A 26,382-nucleotide genomic window follows, 5' to 3' on the forward strand; every position below is an offset into this window, starting at 1 on the left:
TAGTAAGTAGCCAATGCAGTACAGTACCCTCTGTAAAGCCGAATTGGAATCCCATCAGGACCTGGCGATTTATTTATTTTCAACCCATTCAGCTGCTTCACAACCCCAGGGATGTCTATCACTACGTCCTCCATACGGGAATCTGTACGATCCTCCTGCGTGAAAGATTTCTCAAATGCTAAATTTAAAATTTCAGCTTTCGTTTTGCCGTCTGCCGTTGCCAGGGCAGACTGATCAGTGAGTGACTGGATGGTAGCCTTCGACCCGCTTACCAATTTTACGTAAGACTAGAATTTCCTTGGGTTTTCAGCAAGATCTTTTGCTAAGGTATGACGGTGGTAGTGGTTGTATGCTTCGCGCATTGCTCTTTTTACAGCAACACGAATCTCTAACTTTTGCCTGTCCTCATTCTCCCGATCGTTCTTGTACTGCGAGTACAATTCTCCGAATTGCACTGTTAAACCAAGGTGGGTCTTTTCCGTTTGTAATTCATGTTTTCGTCACATATTCCTCCAATGCGTGATTTATCCGTGTTTAAAATTTGCCCATAATTCTTCCATCCAACAATTAACTTTATTTCTTCTAGCCCTGTTAAACGTGTCGAGATAACTTCACAATCACACTCTACTTCGACCTCAGTAGACACAATATTTTTGTCAACTGCAATGAAGACACCACCTCATACGGTGTCTTTCGATACACGTTCCAACCCTCACTAAATATTTCAGAAGTTCCTATCACAAGGTTCAGCCAGGTCCAGGTCCCGAGAATAATTTGCGCTCCACACGCTTCCTCGAGGTTAGTAAATTCAGGAACTTTATTCCGAACACTCTGAAAATTTACTGCTACATTTGTCTGTGTTGCCGATTCAGTCCGATGCGACCGGTCGTCATTGGGGATCAAATTATTTACCGCTCTGTACAAAGAAGACACCACTGTCATGGAAAGAAACGGGAAACTAATACTGTTCCACACTGTCTTCCAGAGGACAGCAGTTCTATGTGAGTGGGACAGACAATCCTTTCCGAGCGAACTAGCAGAGACCAGCTCGAAGGTACTGGCCGCTGCAGTACATCGGAACCCGAACAGCCCACGCCAAGGTAAGATTCTCTAACGTGTCGTAGTTTAAAATCAAGGCGACCAATATTAACAGGTAGAGCAGGACTTGATGGGCGCACATGTCAGAATAGCAAGTCTTGAAATTATATGATTCCTGGATAATAATCAAAACCGTGTACCGAATGTATAAACTGGAGGGAAACCCCCGTAAGATAGTAAGTCTTTCTCGCGTCGTGATCGCATAGCGCAACCTAAATGTGTAACGTCTCCATAAAAACCGCCCAGACAAGAGCGGAATTTTTTTTTTCCATCATCGCAGGGATAGGTACCAACCCGGCAATGTAAAATAACTTACACAAGACATATGCATCCAAGATGCTAACGTCTTGGAGAACTGTAACATGGAGCCAGTCGTGTTCCAGTGTGCCCCCGTAGACATTGTCAATTTTTCAGTTAGGTGTCGCCATTTTAAGAGGGTAACAATCAACGATGGCACCCAATGGCGTACGCCAGCCTACAGCAGTAGCCCACGGGCAGCAACGTCATCGAAGCTCGCTAGTGTGAGAATTTTATTTTTACCCACGTCAGGAACTCAACAATAATTTTACATTGGAAACTCACTACGACGGAGAAGGACCACCACGTCTGGATACGACTGAACAGTAAGGGTTGCGCCAGAAAGACTCATTCTCCGTAACTGCAATGGGAGACGGCAAAGCAGTAGTTTCAGAGACGGGACAAGTAAGGAAAGCGGGGTGCCCTAGGGCACACACCGACTGATCGCGTCAGCTGACCATCGGCAAGTGTCTTTGCGACGATGCCTTATGTGGGAGAGAACTACACGAGCCTCAGGGTGAAATCGATTACCTGCAACGCACAGGTAAAATAACTATGAGAAACGTGGTCACATGCCTTGTTAACATCTAGGAAAGCAGAGCGCAGTGGGCACAAGTTCCTGCAGAAGCTGAAATCACATCTCAGTTCTCCGATACTGGAGTCACAATTGAGCGACCAGAATGACAACTCTATATGTTCGCCTGTCACATTCGCCAACGGAGAACATAACCTGCTACTGATTGCCGTCGCTACAGTTTTATAGTCAAAATTAAGCAACGTGAAAGGACGAAAAGAATCCAGAGACACGGCCTTGTTGTTTCGGTATTAATACTAAAGTCTACAGGCATAGTTCTCCCTTACGTAACCTCGTTTAACATCGTCGTAAACGTACCACCCAAGAGGGCCCCAAAGTGGGCAAAAAACTGGTTAGAGAGACTATCCAGACCAGGTGATTTGAGGGAGGAAGACGCAGGTCTTCTGAGTAAACACCTCATCTACCTGAAGGACTGCCAGAAAGTCAACATTCTGAGCATTCATGATCCTCCCACACAGGGCTCCACGAGCATCGTAAGGAGAGGGGCTCACAATGTAATCAACAGCACATAATTACGTATGGTATTGGTGGAGAGCGCTAACATCATCACCTTGTTCAATCAGTTGAGGGCCTGCAGCAACTGTGAGGGGCGCAATGAAGGAGTGACGACGTCGGGACTGGTGGAGAAGCAGGCCACACAGTGATGCCAGTTTCCATCCAACCAGCAACCGAGCTGTAAACCCTCCATCTGATACCTCTTGAGCTGCAGCAGCTTAGCTTTAATTCGCTGAACGTCTTGGATCCGGAGGGGAGTATTACCCGCCTCTTTATATAATTGATGCGAAAGAAAGTAACAAACGTCGTAAGTTTTCCTGAAGTCCCTTCCTCGAGCAGCAGAGTATGATACTAAGGACTGATCTGTGCACCAATCCAACAGTGAAAGGCCAACGTTCTCACACGGCGCCGGCCCCTATCATCCAGCCCGCTATCCGTGAGATGGGGGAAGATCACCATCCATTGAGCCCTGAACATTTCACCATTCATTGAGCCCTGAACATTTTCGGAGGTTCCCGTTCAAGGTTTACAAAAGCAGCCACAGCACAATAGACAGAATATGAAATGGTGATAACGTCAACCATATAAATACTATAACATAATCAAATAAAACTTGTCGATACTACTATAAGTGGCCGTAAGAAACGTGTATCTAATCAATGTGGGATATTTATGCTCCCACACATCACGCAAACGTATTGAACCAATTCCCTTAAATCAGGACGAAACTTATAATGTGGGGTCCAATTGAAATCTCCCTCAGTAGCTCAGCATTTGTTTGCTGGTTAAGGGATCTGACGACCCCGGGGTTCCTGTGCTAGGGACTGGTAAATCGTGAACCTCTGGGCATGCTTCAGCGAACACTGTCCGGTGAGACGGTGGAACGTCGTGTACCACAGGCAATAGGGATCTTGCTTTGACCGCCCAGGTCGCTAGGATAGTAAAAATGTCTATAAAAAAACTACCAGTCCTACGATATCCTGCGTGCCAATGAGATACGTACCTGTTGAGATGGAACAGTCATTAGCGGGCAACCTCTGGTGAACCTGCCGCACCTTAGTTATATAAGGCTTACTCAGTCATGCTTTGTCTGGGCGGACTGTTCGTTTCCCCAGCTGATGGTGGGATCGCTATGGCATGAGAAGAGGAGGTTAGCAAAGCATAGGTGGGGGATGGTGGGATCACTCATGGCAAAATTTCTGCAGTTGTGGGAGTTAGAGCTGCACCTTTTTTAGATTGAATTCAGCTGATAGGTATTCCTGCTTAAGAGAAGTCTCGCCGACAAAGGAACCACTTTTGACAAAGCTTAGGTATCCGAGTAATGAGGGAATTAGTATATTTCATCAGAATATACAAGCTATTAGAAATAAAGTTAGTGAATTGCTTATACACTCCTGCAAATGGAAAAAAGAACACATTGACACCAGTGTGTCAGACCCACCATACTTGCTCCGGACACTGCGAGAGTGCTGTACAAGCAATGATCACACGCACGGCACAGCGGACACACCAGGAACCGGAACCGCGGTGTTGGCCGTCAAATGGCGCTAGCTGCGCAGCATTTGTGCACCGCCGCCGTCAGTGTCAGCCAGTTTGCCGTGGCATACGGAGCTCCATCGCAGTCTTTAACACTGGTAGCATGCCGCGACAGCGTGGACGTGAACCGTATGTGCAGTTGACGGACTTTGACCGAGGGCGTATAGTGGGCATGCGGGAGGCCGGGTGGACGTACCGCCGAATTGCTCAACACGTGGGGCGTGAGGTCTCCACAGTACATCGATGTTGTCGCCAGTGGTCGGTGGAAGGTGCACGTGCCCGTCGACCTGGGACCGGGCCGCAGCGACGAACGGATGCAATCCAAGACCGTAGGATCCTACGCAGTGCCGTAAGGGACCGCACCGCCACTTCCCAGCAAATTAGGGACACTGTTGCTCCTGGGGTATCGGCGAGGACCGTCTCCATGAAGCTGGGCTACGGTCCCGCACACCGTTAGGCCGTCTTCCGCTCACGCCCCAACATCGTGCAGCCCGCCTCCAGTGGTGTCGCGACAGGCGTGAATGGAGGGACGAATGGAGACGTGTCGTCTTCAGCGATGAGAGTCGCTTCTGCCTTGGTGCCAATGATGGTCGTATGCGTGTTTGGCGCCGTGCAGGTGAGCGCCACTATCAGGACTGCATACGACCAAGGCACACAGGGCCAACACCCGACATCATGGTGAGGGAGCGATCTCCTACACTGGCCGTACACCTCTGGTGATCGTCGAGGGGACACTGAATAGTGCACGGTACATCCAAACCGTCATCGAACCCATCGTTCTACCATTCCTAGACCGGCAAGGGAACTTGCTGTTCCAACAGGACAATGCACGTCCGCATGTATCCCGTGCCACCCAACGTGCTCTAGAAGGTGTAAGTCAACTACCCTGGCCAGCAAGATCTCCGGATCTGTCCCCCATTGAGCATGTTTGGGACTGGATGAAGCGTCGTCTCACGCGGTCTGCACGTCCAGCACGAACGCTGGTCCAACTGAGGCGCCAGGTGGAAATGGCATGGCAAGCCGTTCCACAGGACTACATCCAGCATCTCTACGATCGTCTCCATGGGAGAATAGCAGCCTGCATTGGTGCGAAAGGTGGATATACAGTGTACTAGTGCCGACATTGTGCATGCTCTGTTGCCTGTGTCTATGTGCCTGTGGTTCTGTCAGTGTGATCATGTGATGAATCTGACCCCAGGAATGTGTCAATAAAGTTTCTCCTTCCTGGGACAATGAATTCACGGTGTTCTTATTTCAATTTCCAGGAGTGTAGATGCTGACTCTAAAGTTATTGGTATATCTAAACACTTCTTACATCAGGAGATAATTCAGAGGCTTCCTTTACCAGGATACAGGTTGGCTGACAGCTTTTCTAGGAGCTCTTTGCGGTGTGGGGGAGTAGTCATGTATGTGAAAACGGCATCCCATTTGAGTCAATTGATGTTTCAAAGTACTGCACTGAAAAGATGTTTGAATGTTGTGCAGGTGTGATTAAATTTAATGGAGCTAAACTTGTAACTGTTGTTATTTATACATCCCCAGACTCCGATTTCACAACATTTTTGCTAAAGCTAGAGAAGGTTCTTGGTTCACTTTATATGAAATACAAAAAGTTAGTTATATGTGGTGACTTTAATATTAATTGTATAAGTGATTGTGCAAGGAAATGGATGGTAGTAGACCTCCTTAATTCATATAATCTTATGCAACCGTATCCTTTCAACGAGAGTGCTAGGGAACAGTAGAGCAACCATAGACAACATTTTTGTTCATTCCTCATTACTAGAAGGGCATTCTGTTAGCTAAAAGGTGAATGGCCTTCCAGATCATGATGTACAAATTTTAGCTCTAAAAGATTTTTGTGCTGCAAAACGTGTTAAATATAGTCATCAGCTGTTTAGGAAAGCTGATCCAGTTGCTGTAGAGACCTTTGTAAACCTTATCAAGGAACAAGAGTGGCAAGATGTTTATAGCGCTGGTACAGCACATGATAAATATAATGCTTTTCTCTTTGAAAGTTGCTTTTCGTTAGAACGTTCAAAACAGGGTACTACCATAAACAGACAGCGTGGGTGGTTGACTAGAGGGAGAACATCTTGTAGAACAAAGTGGAAATTATATCAAAACGTTAGAAATAGTCAGAATCTAAATGCAGGAGGCCATTACAAACAGTATTGTAAGGTGCTTTAAACTGTTATTAGGAAGGCAAAAAGTATGTGGTATGCAGATAGAATAGCTAAGTCTCAGGATAAAATTAAAACCATATGTTCAATTGTAAAGGAAGTGGCTAGTCTGCAGAGACAAATCGAGGATATAGAATCAGTGCGTAGTGGGAATGTCCGTGTTACTGATAAGTCGCATATATGTACAGTATTTAATAATCACTTTCTGAATATAGCAGGTGAACTAAATGGAAACCTAGTCCCAACCGGGAATCACATAGCGCTCTTAGAAAAAAGTGTTCCGAGACTGTTACCTGAAATGCTCCTCTATGATATTGACAAGAGGGAGATTGAGTTAATAATTAAATCACTAAAGACCAAGAACTCTCATGGATATGACTGGGTATCTAGCAGAATACTGAAGTATTGTTATATTATGTTAGCCCAGTACTTAGCCATATCTGTAACTTTTCCTTTAGGAGTGGTCGGTTTCCTGACCGATTAAAGTACTCGGTAGTGGAGCCACTTTATAAAAAGGGAGACAGGGATAATATTGACAATTATAGACCTATTTTATGCAATCGGTGTTTGCTAAAGTTATCGAGAAGGTTGGATATACAAGGTTACTGGAGCACTTAAATTCACATAATTTGCTGTCAAATGTTCAGTTTGGTTTTAGAAATGGTTTAACAACTAAAAATGCTATATTCTCTTTTCTCTGTGAGGTTTTGGACGGATTAAATAAAAGGTTGCGAACGCTAGGTGTTTTCTTTGATTTAACGAAGGCTTTTTACTGTGTTGACCACAAAATATTACTGCAGAAGTTGGACCATCATGGAGTAAGGGGAGTAGCTTACAATTGGTTCCCCTCTTACTTTAAGAACATAAAGCAGAAGGTAATTCTTCGCAATATTGAGAGTGGTAGTGATGTTCAGTCCCAATGGGGCACTGTTAAGTGGGGCTTTCTCCAAGGGTCGGTGCTGGGGCCACTGCTGTTTCTTATTTATATAAATGATATGCCTTCTAGTATTACAGGTGATTCAAAAATATTGCTGTTTGCTGATGACACCAGTTTGGTAGTGAAGGATCTTGTGTGTAATATTGAAACATTATCAGGTAATGTAGTTCATGAAATAAGTTCGTGGCTTGTGGAAAATAATTTGGTGCTAAATTACATTAAGACTCAGTTTTTACAGTTTCTAACTCACAATTCAACAAGAACCGATATTTTGATCGGACAGAATGGGCGTATTATAAGCTAGACGGAACAGTTCAAGTTCCTAGGCGTTCGGATAGATAGTAAGGTGTTGTGGAAAGCCCATGTCCAGGATCTTGTTCAGAAACTAAATGCTGCTTTATTTACCATTGGAACAGTATCTGAAATAAGTGACACTTCAACAGGAAAAGTAGTCTACTTCGCATATTTTCAAACGCTTATGTCGTATGGTATTATTTTTTGGGGTAATTCTTCTGATTCAAAAAGGGTATTTTTGGCTCAAAAACGGGCTGTTAGAGCTATATGTGGTGTAAGTTCGAGAACCTCTTGTCGACCCCTATTCAATAGTCTGGGAATTCTGACATTTCCCTCACAGTATATATTTTCTTTAATGTCGTTTGTTGTTAGCAATATTAGCCTATTCCCAAGAGTTACCAGCTTTCACTCAGTTAATATTAGGCAGATATCCAATCTGCATGTGGAATGGACTTCATTGACTCTTGTGCAGAAAGGAGTGCAGTATTCTGCTGCATCCATTTTCAATAAGCTACCACAAGAACTCAAAAATCTTAGCAGTAGCCCAAACTCTTTTAAGTCTAAACTGAAGAGTTTCCTCATGGCTCACTCCTTCTATTCTGTCGAGGAGCTCCTGGAGGAGCTAAAAAATTAAGCTAATTCCAGTGTTACATTGTTGATTTTCTTTATTTAAACTTACGACTTGTCACCTGAATGTTTTTTTATATTTCATTTTATCTGTTTCTAATATCGTGTTATAATTTCATGTATTGACTCGTTCCATGACCATGGAGACTTCTCCTTAATTTGGTCCCACGGAACAATAATTAAATAAATAAAATAAAAAAATACACGACTTTCAATGAACTTCCTCCCGAAAATTTTTGTTATCTGTTAGGTACTACTGACAATCATCCTTCAAAGCGAGACAGGAGACAGACCTCGCGAGAAATCTCCCTCATGTTTCGGCTTCAGTCTCAGATCTGTTAAACATCTGTGTAACGGCACATTGCTGTTCGAAACAGCCAGATCACAGTGAGTTAACAACCTTTTGAAGTCCAAAATTTTGGGTATCGTACTGCAGCTGAACAGCACCGCGCCCTTAACTACAGTCAAGCAGTGATCGCATGCAGTGACGTCATGCACATGGACACTGCAGAGCAACAGGAGGAATGGCCTCACCAAGGGGTCACCGAGGTGAGGCAATTAATGCATCGTGTGGATGAAAATCAGGCTCATTTACACTGACGTTCAGTTTGCCGGCTTTGCTGGATCATATTAAGGCTGGGTTTTTAATAAAGCCATACCATACTTCCCCAACCCTATGAAGTGTTTCATGTGCCAGAAATTCTAGCACACGACTCCCATGTGTAACGGACGAGTTACATGTGGTACAGTGTGGTATGAACACCCATGTTGATGGAACTACATACACCTTCCCTGCCCTTTATGTCAATTGTTCAGGTCTACATCCAGCTTGGAGCGGAGAGTGTATGGTGTACAAGGAGGAAAAGAGAATCCAAGAGTTAAAGGCGACTAAACGTGTATATAGCTGGAGCGAAAATGATGTGCAAATCGCTTCAAACCCAAAGCCTCTCACATCATTTGCTTCAGTACTCTCGAAGAAACCCTATGAATGTTGCCACCCAGACGTCACCTGTGGACCCTCATACCAAGAAATGTTTTTGCAAGGACATCTGTGGCTGCGATAGTTCCGATGAAACTGTTGCTGTTACCACGCTCACTCCTATAGTCAGCACTGCTTCATTTCATGTTGTTGCTGTCTCCATCCAAACTCCAACGGTGAACACTACTTCGCTCCTAATATTGCTGTCTTCACGTGGACTCCAACAGTGACCACTGCTTCCTCTCCTGGTGTTGCTATAACGTTGTCAGGGCAAGTGATGCACATTGGGACGGCACAGCATACCTCAGCGTCGTCGAATCTGAAGCGGAAGACTAAGGTTAAGTGTACTATCAAGAGGGCAGAATCGAAGCATATGGATCGTCAGGTCCAGGAACACTTAGAGGATGACGACACGGCTATGGACTTAGAACTTTGCTTCGATGAATCCTTGAGTCTACTCGAGGCACACTTTTGGACTGTCATGGGGTCTTCTCAGCCATAGACTTTGCTTTCTGTTCTCCAGCCCTTGTCGATGTTGCACACTGGAAAGTGGTCGCTGACTTGGATTCCAGTTGCCGCCTTCTGAAGCGGCTTCAGCAAAAGGGAAACATAAATCCCCCCGCAGACAAATGGCTTCTGTGCTTCAGTGGAACATGAACGAGTACAGAACACAAATGGAGGAGCTGAGACATTTGGAACAGGAGAAGCCTCTTTGTCTGCGTCCACAGGAAAGGCACTTTAAACATCCCTATGCTCAGTGATACAGCCCTCATTGGGAAGATGACTGTGGTGGAGACAGGGCTAAAGATGGAGGGGATATCTTTGTGAATGACACGTAATACTCCACTTCTCTCTCCCTCAATGCAGCTATTCAGGTAGCTGTTCTCACGGTGCATATTCCATTTGTCCTTACAATATGTAGTGTGTTTCTGCCGCCCAACGAAATTCGGGATAGGGTCGGTCTTTCTTAACTGATTTCACAACTCCCTCCACCCTTCCTACTTGTAGAAGATTTTAATGCTCACAATGTGCTATGTGGATCTTCATCAACATGCCCCAGGGGTGGGGTTGTGGAATGCCTTACTATGTCACAGGAGTTATGCCTATTTTAATGATGGTGATAGTACACAATTTTTTACTGTCATGGGGTCTTCTCGGCCATAGACTTTGCTTTCTGTTCTCCAGCCCTTGTCGATGCTGCACACTGGAAAGTGGTCGCTGTCTTGGATTCCAGTTGCCACTCCCCTATCTGGATTCACCTGTCAGATAGAGCTGTCCCTGAAAGGAAAGCGACATGGTGTATGTTAAGCAGAGCGGACTGGAGACTGTTTTTGAACGTCTAGGTAGGGTCCAGGACTGGATGGGTCACTGGATGGCTGATGCGTCCATCCCCAAGTCTTCAAACCGACCTCGGAGGCGGCATGTCCCACGGTGCAACGATGAGTGTCGCTCCACCGGCAGGGAGAGACGTATGGCCCTGTGACGATTCAAACGTCAGCCTTGTGCTATGAACCTCTTTCTGAATCGTGAGCGAAAAGGCGCGATAGAAAATCAGTGAAAACAAGTCAAGTGTTTCTGGGCTCGATCAATCGTTCCGCTAACTCTTCAAAGGTATGGGAAGCCATACAAAGGATATTTGGCAAATGTTCCAGACGATCTGTAACTGCTGTATTTCGGCAGGGGTATCTACAATCTACACGTGGAAACATAGCGAATACCACACCGGATTACTGTGGTTCGATCACTGCCAATGGAAATCGACATCCAGCTTTCCGCCGCCATCGAGCATTGGTGGAGAGAGCTGGTTGAAATTTTAATTCCACCGACAACGAAGATTACAATCGCCCTTTCTCCATGTGAGAGATTTTGTGTACTCTGTCTCGCGTCAAGGATACTGCCCCAGGTAAGGATCGAATCCCATACAGCATGTTACAGCACCAGGACACAAAGAGAATACTCTTGTCCCTTTTTAATGCGACTCGGTTGACCGGGGACTTTTCTGACTCGTGGAGGTTAGTGTCCCTTCCAAAACTAGGGAAAGGCCACATGTTGGCCGATAGTTATCGCAAAATAGCCCTCACTAGATGTATAGGAAAGACACGAGAACACATGGTCAACTGATTTGGGTCCTAGAATCGCTGGACCTACTTAGTCGCTCCCAGTGTGGTTTTCGAAGGTATCGTTCAACCTTTGGAAACAACATCCTGCTAGAGAAGGAAATCCAACAATCCTTTCTTCACAGACAGCAGCTTGTAGATGTGTTCTTCGATCTTGAGAAACCGCATTATAGAAGCGACGCATTCTGACAAACAAATCCAGTTCCCTAATCTCACTGCAGTTAAAACAAAACACTACGTTTAAAGAATTACAACGGTGGTTCCCTAAACGTTACGAGGACATTATCAGTCTTACATCTGTTTTCAGTCTGTTTTCGAAACCGTTCGCCTTTTCAGGTGAAAGCGCGCCACACATGTGCAGATGGAACTGATGGTTTTAATGTCAAACTCTTTTACATTGAAAATTGCCAGGGCTTCTGCATTACTTTTAGTTTTCACGTCTCCATAATGAGGCTGCAAACGTGTTGCACTATTTCGATCGACATATTTATGAGAAAGATCTTTTTTCGATTATGAAATTAAATAAGTGATGACTACGTGGCAACTCAAGTGCCATAGTCTGCGACATTGTCTGCATCTGTCCTATGCCGACGGTTTGAACCTGATAAAAATTATATTATGTCTTCTACACGCCAAAAATAATTAAATAACATTGAATACTTCTTTCACTGTCTTCTATGTCCGAAATGTGAAATGTAAAACCAAGTCTTATGTAGTGAGACTGCACTGCCATTTACATTCGTCACGTTCGTCACATTCGTCACATTCGGTAACGTGGCATGATAGTGGTGGAAATGTGCAGCGGGCATACGTGCCAAGGCACTGGGTGCGAGTTGAAATCTTGGCCGCCCGCACCTACCGCTTTCGTTGGGTTTGTTTGTGACTATCAAAGTATTATTTAGTGATTTATTCATGGCTTATTTGGCCCAGCTACATTACATCTGGCAAGGAACAACACAAAAGATATTGCACAAACATTCACATAAACAATAATAATAGTAGTAGTAGTAGTAGTAGCAAAAATAAAAAGTGACAATAATAACGCTAATGAAAATAATAGATAACACTAATAATAACCATGATAACAACAGCAGTAGGCATTAAGAATGATACAGATTAGTTTAACACCTCTGAATACATGTTCAGTATTATAGAAGCGGAAGGGAGAAAGAAAGAGGAGATTCGAATGACAGTGACAGCGGCTATTAGGAGAGAATAGAATTTACATAAAGAACTCTGTCAACATGTGTGAAGGAAGATCTGTGGGGAGGGCGGATTGACAAATCTAAGCAGCAGACCAGTATATTGGAGAGATGGCTGTTGTGGCAGAAGGTAGTCATTAACCGTGTTTTGAAGTTTTGAAGGAATTTAATTTCTCCTATTTTTTGAGGAATATTTGTTTCAAAGTCGGATTCCTGACACAGAAAATGATTTAGAGAACATGGCAGTGTTACGTGATGGTACAGAGGGGATTTTACATTGTTCAGATAGTAGTGTAAGAGCTGATTCTAAATAAAAGAGAGGGCAATGGTTGAGAAGACGATAGAGCAAACGTAGCGTATGATAGTCTCTACGCTTATCGGCACGGAGCCATGGTAACGGTTCGTAGGCAGCGCTGATAAGGTCGAAATAGCGTACATCACAACTATATTGCACACAAGCATTCATCGACATTCTAGCCTGCGTCAGCTTTCGTACAGAACTTCTTGGACAATAGCATCATCATACTCAAGTCCGAGCAGTATAAATGACTCTCCTAGTTTCTTCCTAATTTCGAAAGCAAATACTTTTTTATATTTCTGTAGTGAACAAAGTGATGTTGAGTCTTCATACAAATTAAAGTTGTATTATCAATGCAGTCTAAGTGATTGTCCAGGATTAACCCGAAATTCTTTGCAGAAGAGCAAAAGGTTATGTCTGTGTCGTTCAGAAGTGAGAGTGGAGAACGTTCTCTGAACTGGTAATAAGTCTTTTGGGAGCGAGTAAGTTTGCTTTCTCCGCGCTCACACAGATAACGCAAGTAAATCAGCATTTACATAATGTATGGCTGATTTGACGGACTTTCATTTAGTTAGAACTGGAGGTCGTGAGCGTGTAGGTGATTCTGCAGTAGGAGAGGATAAAATACACATCATTAACGTATAATGAGAAAAGTTATGGTCTGAATACTGAACCTTGTGGAACCTCTGATATGACATCTCTATATTGCGACCTTTTATTTTCAATCATTATATACTGATGGCGAGATGTAAGGTGCGAGTGGAACCTTTGCACAGCACTACAAGAAAAATATTGACTTGTGAGTTTAGCAATTAGAACGTCAAAATCGACAGTGGTGAAAGCATCGCTGAAATCCAAAAAAGTGCGTAATTGCAGCTGTTGTTCGTTCATAGATTGTTTCAGTGGTCCTAATGTTGCGATTTTTACGAAAACTCGACTGGTATACGTTTACAAGGTTATTTTATGTTAGACTATCATTCTAAAACCCTGGATAATGCAGGTAGAATGTAAATGGGTCTGGAGTCGGGAAGTTGTTTTGCAGATTTCTTCTTGGGTAATGGTTTCATGAGTCCCTGCTTCAGGGACGTGTAGTAGAAAAGTAGAGAGGAAAGCTTAGCACAAGATAAGAAAAGCAGAGTAGAGAGTAAAACGTTCAAAACATATTACTGTTAGAAGATATTGAGAGTAGTAGTTAAATACGGACTAAAAGGATAGTAGGAGATAAAGAAAAGATTCAGGACAGTATCAAACAAGGTGGAAGAATGATTTCTTATAATGTCCCTTAGCTCTTAGAACAATGATGCCTATGCAGAGCATTTCACGAGGACGAGTAACTATTTTAGGAAATGGTACTATAGACTAATTCAAATGAAAGATTACACGTAACACGTGATGCATTTTTTATTGGTTACAGAGATACATTTGGTTACATAGAAAAGTTTATTGTTATAGGTTTATTTATGGATTGACATTTTTGTTTTGAAGTTCAAGTTGTGGATTATTTTACGATGAAGGAATTTCCAAGCTCGTCTATCGCTACGATAAGTGCCTTAATATAAATGGCAACTATGTAGAAAAGTAGTATTTAAGTGTGGCTTTCATCTGTATATAATAAAAAAAATTCCAATACTTTATTTATTTTTAATTCCAAAACGTAATGTACTCTGTGGATAGCCCTCGTACAATGACCAGCAGCAGCCACACAGGCCACCCACACTCGGAGCCACTTTGCTACTTGACGCTAAACAGACGCGACCTAGTCGCGACTCCGACGCCACCTTTTGTTCATAAATGTCTCTGAGCACTATGGGACTTAACTGCTGAGGTCATCAGTCCCCTAGAACTTAGAACCACTTAAACCTAAGGACATCACACACACCCATGCCCGAGTCAGGATTCGAGCCTGCGACAGTAGCGGTCGCGCGGTTCCAGAATATAGCGCCTAGAACCGCTCGGCCACGCCGGCCGTCCCCACCTTTTGTGCTTCGCTTAGTAGTACCTCTTACTTGTTGACATTGAGACCTGCACTCTTTGTGCTGCATTATTTGTAATGAGTCTTTGCACACTTGGAGATAGACAAGTTAAGTAAATCTCATATTTACTGTGTTAACTCGTTTAATGATTATGTAAGGTGGCAACGGCTTTGCACCTTACATAAGTCAATTTAACGTGACACTTTAGGTTTTGTTGGAGTAATACTCTAAATTACGGTGTAGGAAATCTATGTGGAAAGGCGTCGGCATGTGAGAATTCCGCGATTTTGTAATTATAAGACTTTGCCACAGCCTGACGGTATGAATGGTGAACTGGGGGATTTCTGTAATCCTGTTAGAGAGGCCACAGCGGTCGCCAACCTCTGAGGGATGCGCGGCTGCAGGTGTTAAAGTGTCTACCAAAACAGAGCAATGGATAGCTGGACGGGCTTTCCTGTGCGTGATCTCGCCTATGTCCCACTAATTTTACGGCTCCGAGTAACTCAACTGGGGCAGGCCAGAGGTTCCGAATAACAAACTTTCAATGCACGAATCTGTTTTCGTTACGACGGGGAATCTTGCCAGGAAAATCTCGAGTCGCCTCTTGGGAGAAAACTCCCAGTAAACGTGTTATTGCCCACAGCTGTGGTTCTTCCCAATCTGGCGAGGGCGGAGCTTGCTTGTGAAATTTTGTAGAAATAAAAGAATGGTGGAAGAGAGTTCTATTCCCAGGTCGTACATTGGTCGGCACTGGCAAACTGGGTATTTTGAGAGCTCCTACTGATGTGATTCGCTCGGTAAGAGTTGAGGTGAGAAAATAAAGGTGAAGAGCGATCTTGCTGGAGTCTCGGTAGAGGTCTTCCATTCTGGGCTCTCGTACTGAGAGGACGTTAGGCAAGTCGTCTCCCCTCTTGGTCTTTCGTTCTGAGTGGACGTTAGCCGCGCCAGCTCATTGCTGATGGGAACATTGTCTCAATTAGAGAAGTTTACGGACAGCAGTCTGGTGTTCGAATAGTGTAGGATTGTACATTCCGAGACGCCACACGCCGATCGCGCGGCTGCGCCGTCGCCGTCAGAGACCGCCGCTACAACAGGAATATTACGGCGAGATCGCTCCCGCTTCGGCCTGTGTTAGGAGTAACGTTAAATAGTTGGATCAGTTGCAATTGCTGTTTCCATAGAGTTTTCACAGTACTTTCGAGCGTTTTGGACCCATTTTAACACAGTTACTGCCAATGCCAGTTAAGAGGATAATTTGTAAATTGTTAATTATGTTTTATTCAGCATTGATCTGAAGGTTACAATAAAATTATTGTGATTCAGTAGAGCCTTTACTTTCAGTAGTTGATCCTGAATTCACCCTTTTGCTCTATTTTATTTTGTGTATGTGTTCATATTTGGAAGTAAAAATAGGTGTGATTTTCCGTCAAGATTAATTAGGGATGACCGGCCTACATTTAAATGTAGCGTTATCCATTTTTGGGTATAGTTTCAGTCCCAATTTCTCTGCAAGTTGTTTGTCAGGGGCGAACACACGGAAAAATCGGACAAGCAACTGGTGGGGTATTACAATTATTCTGCTCCTGTCCAGCTTGTGTACAACGACGATTGCCACACAACTTTGTAGCCCACCAATGCTTACCGTTGTGTAGGAAGTCGTACACAACTCTACGACACTGAGTTTTCGAAAGTTCCTGGCAGATTAAAACTGTGGGCCGGAGCAAGACTCGAACTCGGGACCTTTGCGTTTCGCGGGCAAGTGCTCTACCATCTGAGCTACCCAAGCACGACTCACGCCCCTTCCTCTAAACATCACAGGAGTGCTAGTTCTGCGGGGTTCACAGGAGAGCTTATGTGAAGTTTGGAAAGTAGGAGACGAGGTACTGGTAGAAGTAAAGCTGTGAGGACGGGCCGTGAGTCGTGCTTGGGCAGCTCAGTTGGCAGAGCACTTGCCTGGGAAAGGCAAACGTCCCGAATTCGAGTCTCGGTCGGGCACACAGTTTTAATCTGCCAGAGAATTTCATATCAGCACACACTCCGCTGCAGACTGAAAATCTCATTCTCAACTGAGTATTCCTTTGGGTTGTATTGTGACGGCTGTACCTCTGTAACCAGTAACAGTCGAACACATGTTATATGGAATTTTTCTTTTATTAGTCTGTACTACAGTCTCCTAAGATGCTTACTATTCCTCGTGAAACATTGAATATTTCAGCAAAGTATCGGTTCCAGGTATACAGGCGGCGCGGCACTCACACGGCTCTGGGATCCACGACGCCGGCGCCCACGGGTACACTGTGACCCATCGCCTGCAGCGCCACGAGAGTCTGCAGCTCCGCCAGCCGCTGGTCCGACAGCCGCTTCCACCTGAACACACAAACAAACGCCAGCGCTACATAGCTAGCTGCCCGTCTCTAGAACCGCGCACTGCAGAAGGGCAACGTGTCCACATTTCCTAGCACCAATTAGAGACAAAAAACTAAATAAAACCGAATTAATGAAATTTATATCCTGACATGCATTTCTGGTTTCTTTATGTAGATAATTTTCCTTGATATATACACTACTGGCCATCAAAACTGCTACAACAAGAAGAAATGCAGATGATAAACGGGTATTCGTTGGACAAATATATTATACTAGAACTGACATGTGATTACATTTTCACGCAGTTTGGGTGCGTAGACCCTGAGAAATCAGTACCCAGAACAACGACCTCTGGCCGTAATAACGGCCTGGGCATTGAGTGAAACAGAGCTTGCATGGCGTGTACAGGTACAGATGCCCATGCACCTTCAACACGATACCACAGTTCATCGAGAGTAGTGACTGGCGTATTGTGACGAGCCAGTTGCTCGGCCACCATTGACCAGCCGTTGTCAATTGGTGAGAGATCTGGAGAATGTGCTGGCCAGGCCAGCAGTTGAACATTTTCTGTATCCAGAAAGGCCAGTACAGGACCTGCAACATACGGTCGTGTATTATTCTGCTGAAATTTAGAGTTTCACAGGGATCGGATGAAGGGTAAAGACACGGATCGTAACACATCTGAAATGTAACGTCCACTGTTCAAAGTGCCGTCAATGCGAACAAGAGATGACCGAGACGTGTAACCAATGGCACCCCATAGCATCACACCGGGTAATACGCCAGTATCGTGATGACGAATGCACGCTTATAATGTGCGTTCACTGCGATGTCGCCAAACACGGATGCGACCATCATGATGCTGTAAACAGGACATGGATTCATGCGAAAAAATGGCGTTTTGCCATTCGTGCCCCCCAGGTTCGTCGTTGTGTATACCATCGCAGGCGGTCCTGTCTGTGATGCAGCGTCAACGGTAACCGCAGCCATGGTCTCTGAGCTGATTATCCATGCTGCGGCAAACGTCGTCGAACTGTTCGTGCAGATGGCTGTTGTCTTGCAAACGTCCCTATCTGCTGACTCAGGGATCGAGACGTGGCTGCACGATCCGTTACAGCCATGCGGATAAGATGCCTGTCATCTGGACTGCTAGTAATACGAGGCCGTTGGGATCCTGCACGGCGTTCCGTATTACACTCCTACACCAACATCTACATCCAAGTGTGTGGCGGAGGGTACCCTGAGTACCTCTATCGGTTCTCCCTTCTATTCCAGTCTCGTATCGTTCATGGAAAGAAGGATTGTCGGTATGCCTCTGTGTGGGCTCTAATCTCTCTGATTTTATCCTCATGGTCTCTTCGCGAGATATACGTAGGAGGGAGCAATATACTGCTAGACTCTTCGGTGAAGGTATGTTCTCTAAACTTCAACAAAAGCTCGTACCGAGCTACTGAGCGTCTCTCCTGCACAGTCTTCCACTGGAGTTTATCTATCATCTCCGTAAAGCTTTCGCGATTACTACTGTAACGAAGCGCGCTGATCTCCATTGGATCTTCTCTATCTCTTCTATCAATCCTATCTGGTACGGATCCCACACTGCTGAGCAGTACTCAAGCAGTGGGCGAACAAGAGTACTATAACCTACTTCCTTTGTTTTCGGATTGCATTTCCTTTGGATTCTTCCAATGAATCTGTCTGGCATCTGCTTTACCGACGATAAACTTTATATGATCATTCCATTTTAAATCACTCCTAATGCATACTCCCAGATAATTTATGGAATTAACTGCTTCCAGTTGCTCACCTGCTATATTGTAGCTAAACGATAAAGGATCTTTCTTTCTCTTGTATTCGCAGCACATTACACTTGTCTACATTGATATTCAATTGCCATTCCCTGCACCATGCGTCAATTCGCTTCAGATCCTCCTGCATTTCAGTACAATTTTCCATTGTTACAACCTGTCGATACACCACAGCATCATCCGCAAGAGCCTCAGTGAACGCCCGATGTCATCCACAAGGTGAACCCACCGATTCCATATTCTGCCAACTGTCATTGGGTCTCAACCGACGCGAGCAGCCTGTGATTATGCCATTTTTGGTCTGGGGCAAACGATTCTTCATGGACGACGACGCCCAGCTGCGCATGCGGAACTGATTAAGATCGCAGCCCCGGAAATTGTATGAGACAGCCATTTACCTCCTTGTGTCACAGTGGACTTCACTTTTTGTGGCACTACAGGAATGTGAAGAAAAAGCCGACATGTTCACGGCAGCAGTCCAAGAAGAAGCGGTGAGGACGGCACCCAACACACAGGGGCAGGGAAGGCAGCTGGACCAGACAACATCCTCCCTGAATTTTTGAAAAATCTTGGACCAAAAGCGGTGAAATGGCTATGCAAACTATTCACGAGAATAATGGAAACCTGCGAAATCCCCAGAGAATGGAAAACAGCCAAAATCATTGCCATACTTAAACCAGGGAAGAGTGGAAATGACGCAGGGAACTTCAGGCCGATCTCATTACTGTGCATAAACTACAAACTATATGAAAGGATACTGTTGGAAAGACTTAAACCAGTACAGGAGGAACAACTACCAGTGGAGCATGCACGTTTTAGACAAGGAAGAAGCTGCTGCGACCAGGTGCTGGCACACAATGAACGAGGCTTTCAGGAAAAGAAGAAAACAGGGATGGTCCTCATTGACCTGACATCAGCGTACGACACTGTATGGCTAAATGGTCTCATGTCAAAACTTTCAAAGATAGTCAAATTCAAAACAATGTTGAAGCTCATGAACAACATGCTGAGCGAAAAGAAGTTCAGGGTCAAATTAAATAATGAAACCAGCAAGTACCATATCCCAAAAAATGGTCTTCCGCAAGGATCAGTCTTAGCTCCCTAGCTTTTCAACATATATAGCAGATTTGCCTGATCTACACTCACTTAAATATACCTACGCAGATGATTTAGCTATTACAGCGCAAAGTAACTCGTTTGAAAACCTGGAATCAGCACTAAATGAAGACCTAGCTACACTGAAAAAATACTATGACACATGACATCTAAAAATCAATGTGACGAAAACAGTAAGCACAGTCATGGATCTAAACAACAAGGAAGCGAGAAGGGAACTGCGCCTGGTTATAAATGGTAAAGCTGTCAGCCACGAGAATTTCCCAAAGTGTCGCGGTATTAAGCTAGATCGGAGCATGACTTTCAGACAACACCTAACTGATACTGCCCAAAAGGTAAAGACGAGAAATAGTCTGCTCAACAGACTGGTAGGCACCACTTGGGGCTGTGATGCTGCCACTCTACGAACTGCTGCACTGGTGTATAGCGCTGCAGAATGCTGTGCCCCAGTCTGGAGCAGAAGCCCGCACGCCAAAAAAAGTCGATGCACAACTAAATGCCACTCTGAGAACCGTCACCGGCACTCTCAGGCCAATCACCGTTGATTGGCTTCCGGTGCTGGCAATCATCGCTCCTGCTTCCGTAAGTAGAGAGAAAGCAACCCAGGACATAGTAGAAAAAACTGAAGCGAACCCAAGACTACACATACATGCCGACAAGGAAGGACCCACGAGACTCAAGTCCAGGAAAGCTATCGTCTGGAGCAGAACATTGGGCACAGTGTGTCTCGATGCTGAATGGAAGAATGTATGGCAGGGTCTGATAAGAGGCGTCGTGGAAAACCATCACCTAATCCACGACCCAACCAAAAGTTTTGAAGGCTTCAATCTCAACAGGAGACACTGGTCGGCTCTAAACAGGCTTCGCACTGGAGTTGGACGATGCAGACAGCAAACAACCAAATGCGGCTATATATACGATTCGTTTTGTGACTGTGGCGAGGTACAAACAATGGACCATCTTCTGGTTTGTAACATTCATTGTTTCAGAGACGGCTCTCTGATGTCGCTCCACAAGTTAACGGACAACGCCAGGAAATGGCTCCACAATCTTAATGTTACTGTGTAATTAATTGTCTTCAATTTATGTGATTTTTGTTCTATTTAATGTAATAATGTAGTTTCCCTGACATAATTGTAATGTAATAACTGATATAATTTGTTTCCACATTGTATGTTCCAAACGTATATTGTGATTTATATTAATCTTATCTGTTCTTTGTAAAATGTATGCAACAGATCGAACGAGAAATAAATAACAGTGGGACTAGTGTCTCAACAGCCAGAGTCAGCCTTATATTAGACTGAGAAGTAGCGGCTCCGGTCTCGTAAACTGACAAATGGCCGGGAGAGCGGTGTGCTGACCACATGCTTCTCCCTATCCGCAGCTAGTGTTGTCGGTGGGCTGCGGAAGAAACGGCGGCCGGTCGGTACCGTTGGGCCTTCCGACGCCTGTTAGGACGGAGTTTAGTTTTTTTTTCTGAATACTACTAGACATTTTGCAGGGTTGCATTACTCAGTCATCTTCATCTACAACACGAGATGCCGTTGTTGTTCGCCATGATGCGACTAAATTCTAACACTATACCTTGCGTTGAGGGATACAATCTAAATATTTCTCAATGTCATCCCTTTTGTTGTTATATGTAGGCAGTAAAGATAAGGTGACTTTCTCTGAAGAGAAGAGCTCCAAAGTTTGTACAGCTCATGGTATTGTGAGAATCCTTTTCAGGTATCTATGAACGACTTTACCGTACAAATCAACGCACGCTCAAGCAGGCTATTTTATAGAATGTGGGCCATCGGTAACTGTAGTCGATAAATTAATCCACTTTCATTTGAACAAAAGTTATCATTTTTTAAGGAATGCTTCACCAGTTCAGCTACGTCATCCAGTGTTAACTATCTTTTCTCCTTCTTTAACTTCCTGCTAACAATCCCGAGATCCCTATCATTCGGCATCAACTATTAACCTCTAATTGGAAAGAAATTTAATTTCATTGAATCATATGATCTCACACAGTGCCGTCATCATAATAACCAGAGTATTATTTTTGTTCTGTATAACATTTTTACATTCTTGCCTATCATATTTTGAATGCACCAGTTCAACATCGCACACACATTATTTGAACTCTTTTCTCTCTTACCGTCATCCCTCATCCCCTGATGTGTGGTTAAGCACAGCATAAACTTCCACGTAAATTGTCTGAAATAGTAGGTGTCCTCAACAGGAATGTGAGGTAAAGAGATGTTGACAATGGCATCAATTTAAAAAGTGGAAGTCTCTTTCCGGATGAGAATGTGAAAAGAGTGATAGTTGCCAAACTTCTAGTGCATAAGCGCATCGCCAAAAAGTTTTAGACTTCCAACATTTTGTTAAGGCTCCAACACACGTTTGGCAATGATATCGTTAATGGAAGTCTAAAACTTTTTGGCACTGCGCTTATGCACCAGAAGTTTGGCGACGGCCACTCTTTTCACATTCTCATGCGGAAAGAGACTTCCACTTTTTAAATTCAGTTCCTCGCATGTTACACAGGCATCCTTCACAGATTGATCAAAAGCAAGGACATAGTTTTCATTGCAAAAATGTCATAAATATTTATAAGAAAATTTCTTCCCGCTTTCTAGAGTTTTGTTAACGAAATCATCTTCTTTTTTCATAAACATGTTATGTATGATTTGTACATAAAGGTTGAAAAGTACATGCTTTTAATTGTTAATTTAAAACTTCGTGTGACAAAGCCTCTCGCTGGCAATGCCAAGGCAAGTACTTTTAAATTCCGGCTACAATGTCGTCAGTGTACACCAATCAGCCAGAACATTATGACCATCTACCTAATAGCCCGTATGTCAACCTTTGACTCGGATTCAAGCCGAGACATGGCGTGGCTTGTTGGCCGAAGTCGCCGAGCGGTTCTAGACGCTACAGTTTGGAACCGAGCGACCGCTATGGTCACAGGTTCGAATCCTACCTCGGGCATGGATGTGTGTGATGTCCTTAGGTTAGTTAGGTTTAATTAGTTCTAAGTTCTAGGCTACTGATGAGCTCAGAAGTTAAGTCGCAAAGTGCACTGTGCCATTTGAACCATTTGAACGTCGTGGCTTGGAAGGAGTGAGGTCTTGGTAGGTCGCTGGAGGGAGTTGGCGCCCGACCTACACACACGAGTCTGCTAATTCTCGTAACTTTCTGGGAGGGGAGCGGTGACTCGGGGGAGGGGGGGGAGGGGTCAGCATATCAACTGCAACTCGCCACTGTGTTTCTCGAACCACACCATCACACTCTTCAACCAGTGTACGGTACTCCTTGGCCCTCATGATGTCTTGCACAAGCTCCACTGGAGCCATGGATGCCCACGTGAATTTTTCTCAGAACATAATGGAGTCACAGCCAGCTTGTCTCCGTCAATCTGAAATTGGAAATATTTTCAATAATCACTTTTTAAATGTTGTGGAGAAAGTAGGATCTAGATCTTCACTAGAGGAGGCAAGGCTTCTAATAGAAGAGGCCATACCTGTGCAGTTTGAAACAACTGTTTTTCCACGAACCTCTCCCTCTGAAATCAGTAAAATAATAAACTCACTGAAAAGTAAAAGCTCTTACGGAATTGATGGCATTTCCAGCAAGATACTTAAAGCTTGTTCCCCACAGATAAGTAGGATTCTCAGCTACGTATGTAATACCTCTTTGGAGCAGGGTGTTTTCCCCGATAGACTGAAATATGCCATTGTAAAACCATTGCATAAAAAGGGGGATACGTTAGATGTCAACAACTATCGCCCAATCTCTCTTCTGACAGCTCTATCAAAAAATTTTGAGAAAGTAATGTATTCAAGAGTAGCCTCCCATATATGTAAAAATAAAGTACTAACAAAATGTCAGTTTGGTTTTCAGAAAGGCTTTTCAACAGAAAATGCTATATACGCTTGCACTGATCAAATATTAAATGCTCTGAATAACCGGACATCACCCATGGGTATTTTTTGTGATCTCTCAAAGGCCTTTGACTGTGTAAATCATGGAATTCTTTTAGATAAACTAAATCATTATGGTTTGAGGGGGGCAGTGCACAAATGGTTTAATTCATACTTAACTGGAAGAATGCAGAAAGTTGAAATAAGTGGTTCATGTAATGTTAATACAACAGCTGATTCCTCAAACTAGGGGGCTATCAAGTACGGGGTCCCACAGGGTTCGGTCTTAGGTCCTTTAATGTTCTTGATATACATTAATGACTTACCATTCCATATTGATGAAGATGCAAAGTTGGTTCTTTTTGCTGATGATACAAGTATAGTAATAACATCCAAAAACCAAGAACTAAGTGATGTAATTGTAAATGATGTTTTTCACAAAATTATTAAGTGGTTCTCAGCAAACGGACTCTCTTCAAATTTTGATAAAACACAGTATATACAGTTCCGTACAGTAAATGGCGCAACTCCAGTAATAAATATAGACTTTGAACAGAAGTCTGTAGCTAAGGTAGAAGTTTCAAAATTTTTAGGTGTGTCCATTGATGAGAGGTTAAACTGGAAGCAACACATTGATGGTCTGCTGAAACGTCTGAGTTCGGCTACGTATGCTATTAGGGTTATTGCAAATTTTGGTGATAAGAATCTCAGTAAATTAGCTTACTATGCCTACTTTCATTCACTGCTTTCGTATGATATCATATTTTGGGGTAATTCATCGTTGAGTAGGAAAGTATTCATTGCTCAAAAACGTGTAATCAGAATAATTGCTGGAGCCCACCCATGGTCATCCTGCAGATATCTATTTAAGGATCTAGGGATCCTCACAGTAACCTCACAGTATATATATTCACTTATGAAATTTGTTGTTAATAATCCAGCCCAGTTCAAAAGTAATAGCAGTGTGCATAGCTATAACACCAGGAGAAAGGATGATCTTCACTATGCAGGGTTAAATCTGACTTTGGCATAGAAGGGGGTAAATTATGCTGCCACAAAAGTCTTTGGTCACCTACCAAACAGCATCAAAAGCCTGACAGATAGTAATCAACATTTAAAAATAAATTAAAAGAATTTCTAGATGACAACTCCTTCGACTCGTTGGCTGAATTTTTAGATATAAATTAAGGGAGGGGAAAAACTAACTTAAGCATTAGTGTCATGCAATATTTTGTGTAATGTAATATCTTGTACAGACATCTTTCATTAACCTAACACGTTCCACATCATTACGAAGTGTCGTATTCATGATCTATGGAACAAGTATTAATCTAATCTAATCTAATCTAGTACAGGTATCAAGGAGCTGTTCCTTGAAAGATGACGAGATCACGGTCTCCCGTGGGCATGATGAAGAAGGTATCTAGATTCATCAGACCATCCAACGCTCTGTCGCTACGCCAGCTTACAGTGCCGATGGTTACGTGCTCATTTCACTTGTAGTCGCCGTTGTCGTAGTAGAATGTGAGTGGGTCGTCGGCTGTGGAGGCCCACCATTAGAAGTCTTCGGTACTCCTTGTGTTCAGACACATTTGTACTCGGCGGGGTCAAGGATTTTCTCTGCCTCGTGATGGCTGGTTGTTGTGTGATGTCCTTAGGTTAGCTAGGTTTAAGTAGTTCTAAGCTCTAGGGGACTGATGACCTCAGATGTTGAGTCCCATAGTGCTCAGAGCCATTTGAACATTTGTACTCTGCGCACCATTAAAGTCTAATGTTATCTGCCCACGGACCGCCGCCTGCACTATTTAACCAGTCTGCCCAGCCTCCGACGTCCGACACCTGTAATGAGGGGTGGCCGTCCAACCCACGACATCTGTACGGGGTTTCACCCTGGTTTCACCACGCGTTGAAGACACTCACCACAGCACACCCGACAAGTCGTGCAATTTTCGAAATGCTCGTGCCGAGCCTCCGGCGTATCACAATCTGCCCTCGGTCGAATTCAGACGGATCGCGATCCTTCCACATTCCACAGGGTGAAAAGTATTTAAACCGACAAACTCTGGGAGGTTGTAGGAGACATCAAAATAAATATTTTTCGCTGATGTCATTTTTTCCTATGAGGTGTACTTAAACCGGTAGAGGAAGATTTCTCTGGCGGCAAATTAATTAAACCAACAAACACTTTTCCATTTTTTTATAACCAAGAGACAACACATTAACACAACTCAATTTCAGTTATAGTAGATTTTCAAAAATGCCTCCATTGACACGTAAACAGAGGTTACACCGTCGGATCATGTTCTGTCTGACACGGGAAAAAACTAAACGCTGATGAGTACTTGTTTATTTGGGCCAAAGTTGGAAATGGCAATTGTAAAATAAAGATTAACGGTGATTGTATGATATATTATAGACAATAAAGATCCTTATCTCCTTTCCTTAATTCCCTTAAAAAAAAAGGAAAGTGAACGTAGCCACAGCAATGCCTCTGCGACGTGCATGGCGTCGTCGCTGGCGGCGCAGTGTACCTGTGTATCGCAGCT

At 43.8% G+C, this 26,382-nt stretch overlaps 1 protein-coding gene across 1 annotated transcript in view; it reads right to left on the minus strand.

The window, feature by feature from the left end:
* The window catches only part of LOC126284763 (uncharacterized), a 75,768-nt gene that overhangs the window by 35,771 nt on the left and 13,615 nt on the right, over positions 1-26,382 (minus strand). The window contains exon 2 of the mRNA XM_049983923.1: positions 16,888-16,998. Within this exon, the coding sequence (XP_049839880.1) occupies positions 16,888-16,998 (111 nt within the window). The remainder of the gene's footprint in view (positions 1-16,887; positions 16,999-26,382) is intronic.

This window comes from Schistocerca gregaria, chromosome 8 (assembly GCF_023897955.1).
Source record: "Schistocerca gregaria isolate iqSchGreg1 chromosome 8, iqSchGreg1.2, whole genome shotgun sequence".
NCBI classification, from domain to species: Eukaryota; Metazoa; Arthropoda; class Insecta; order Orthoptera; family Acrididae; genus Schistocerca; species Schistocerca gregaria.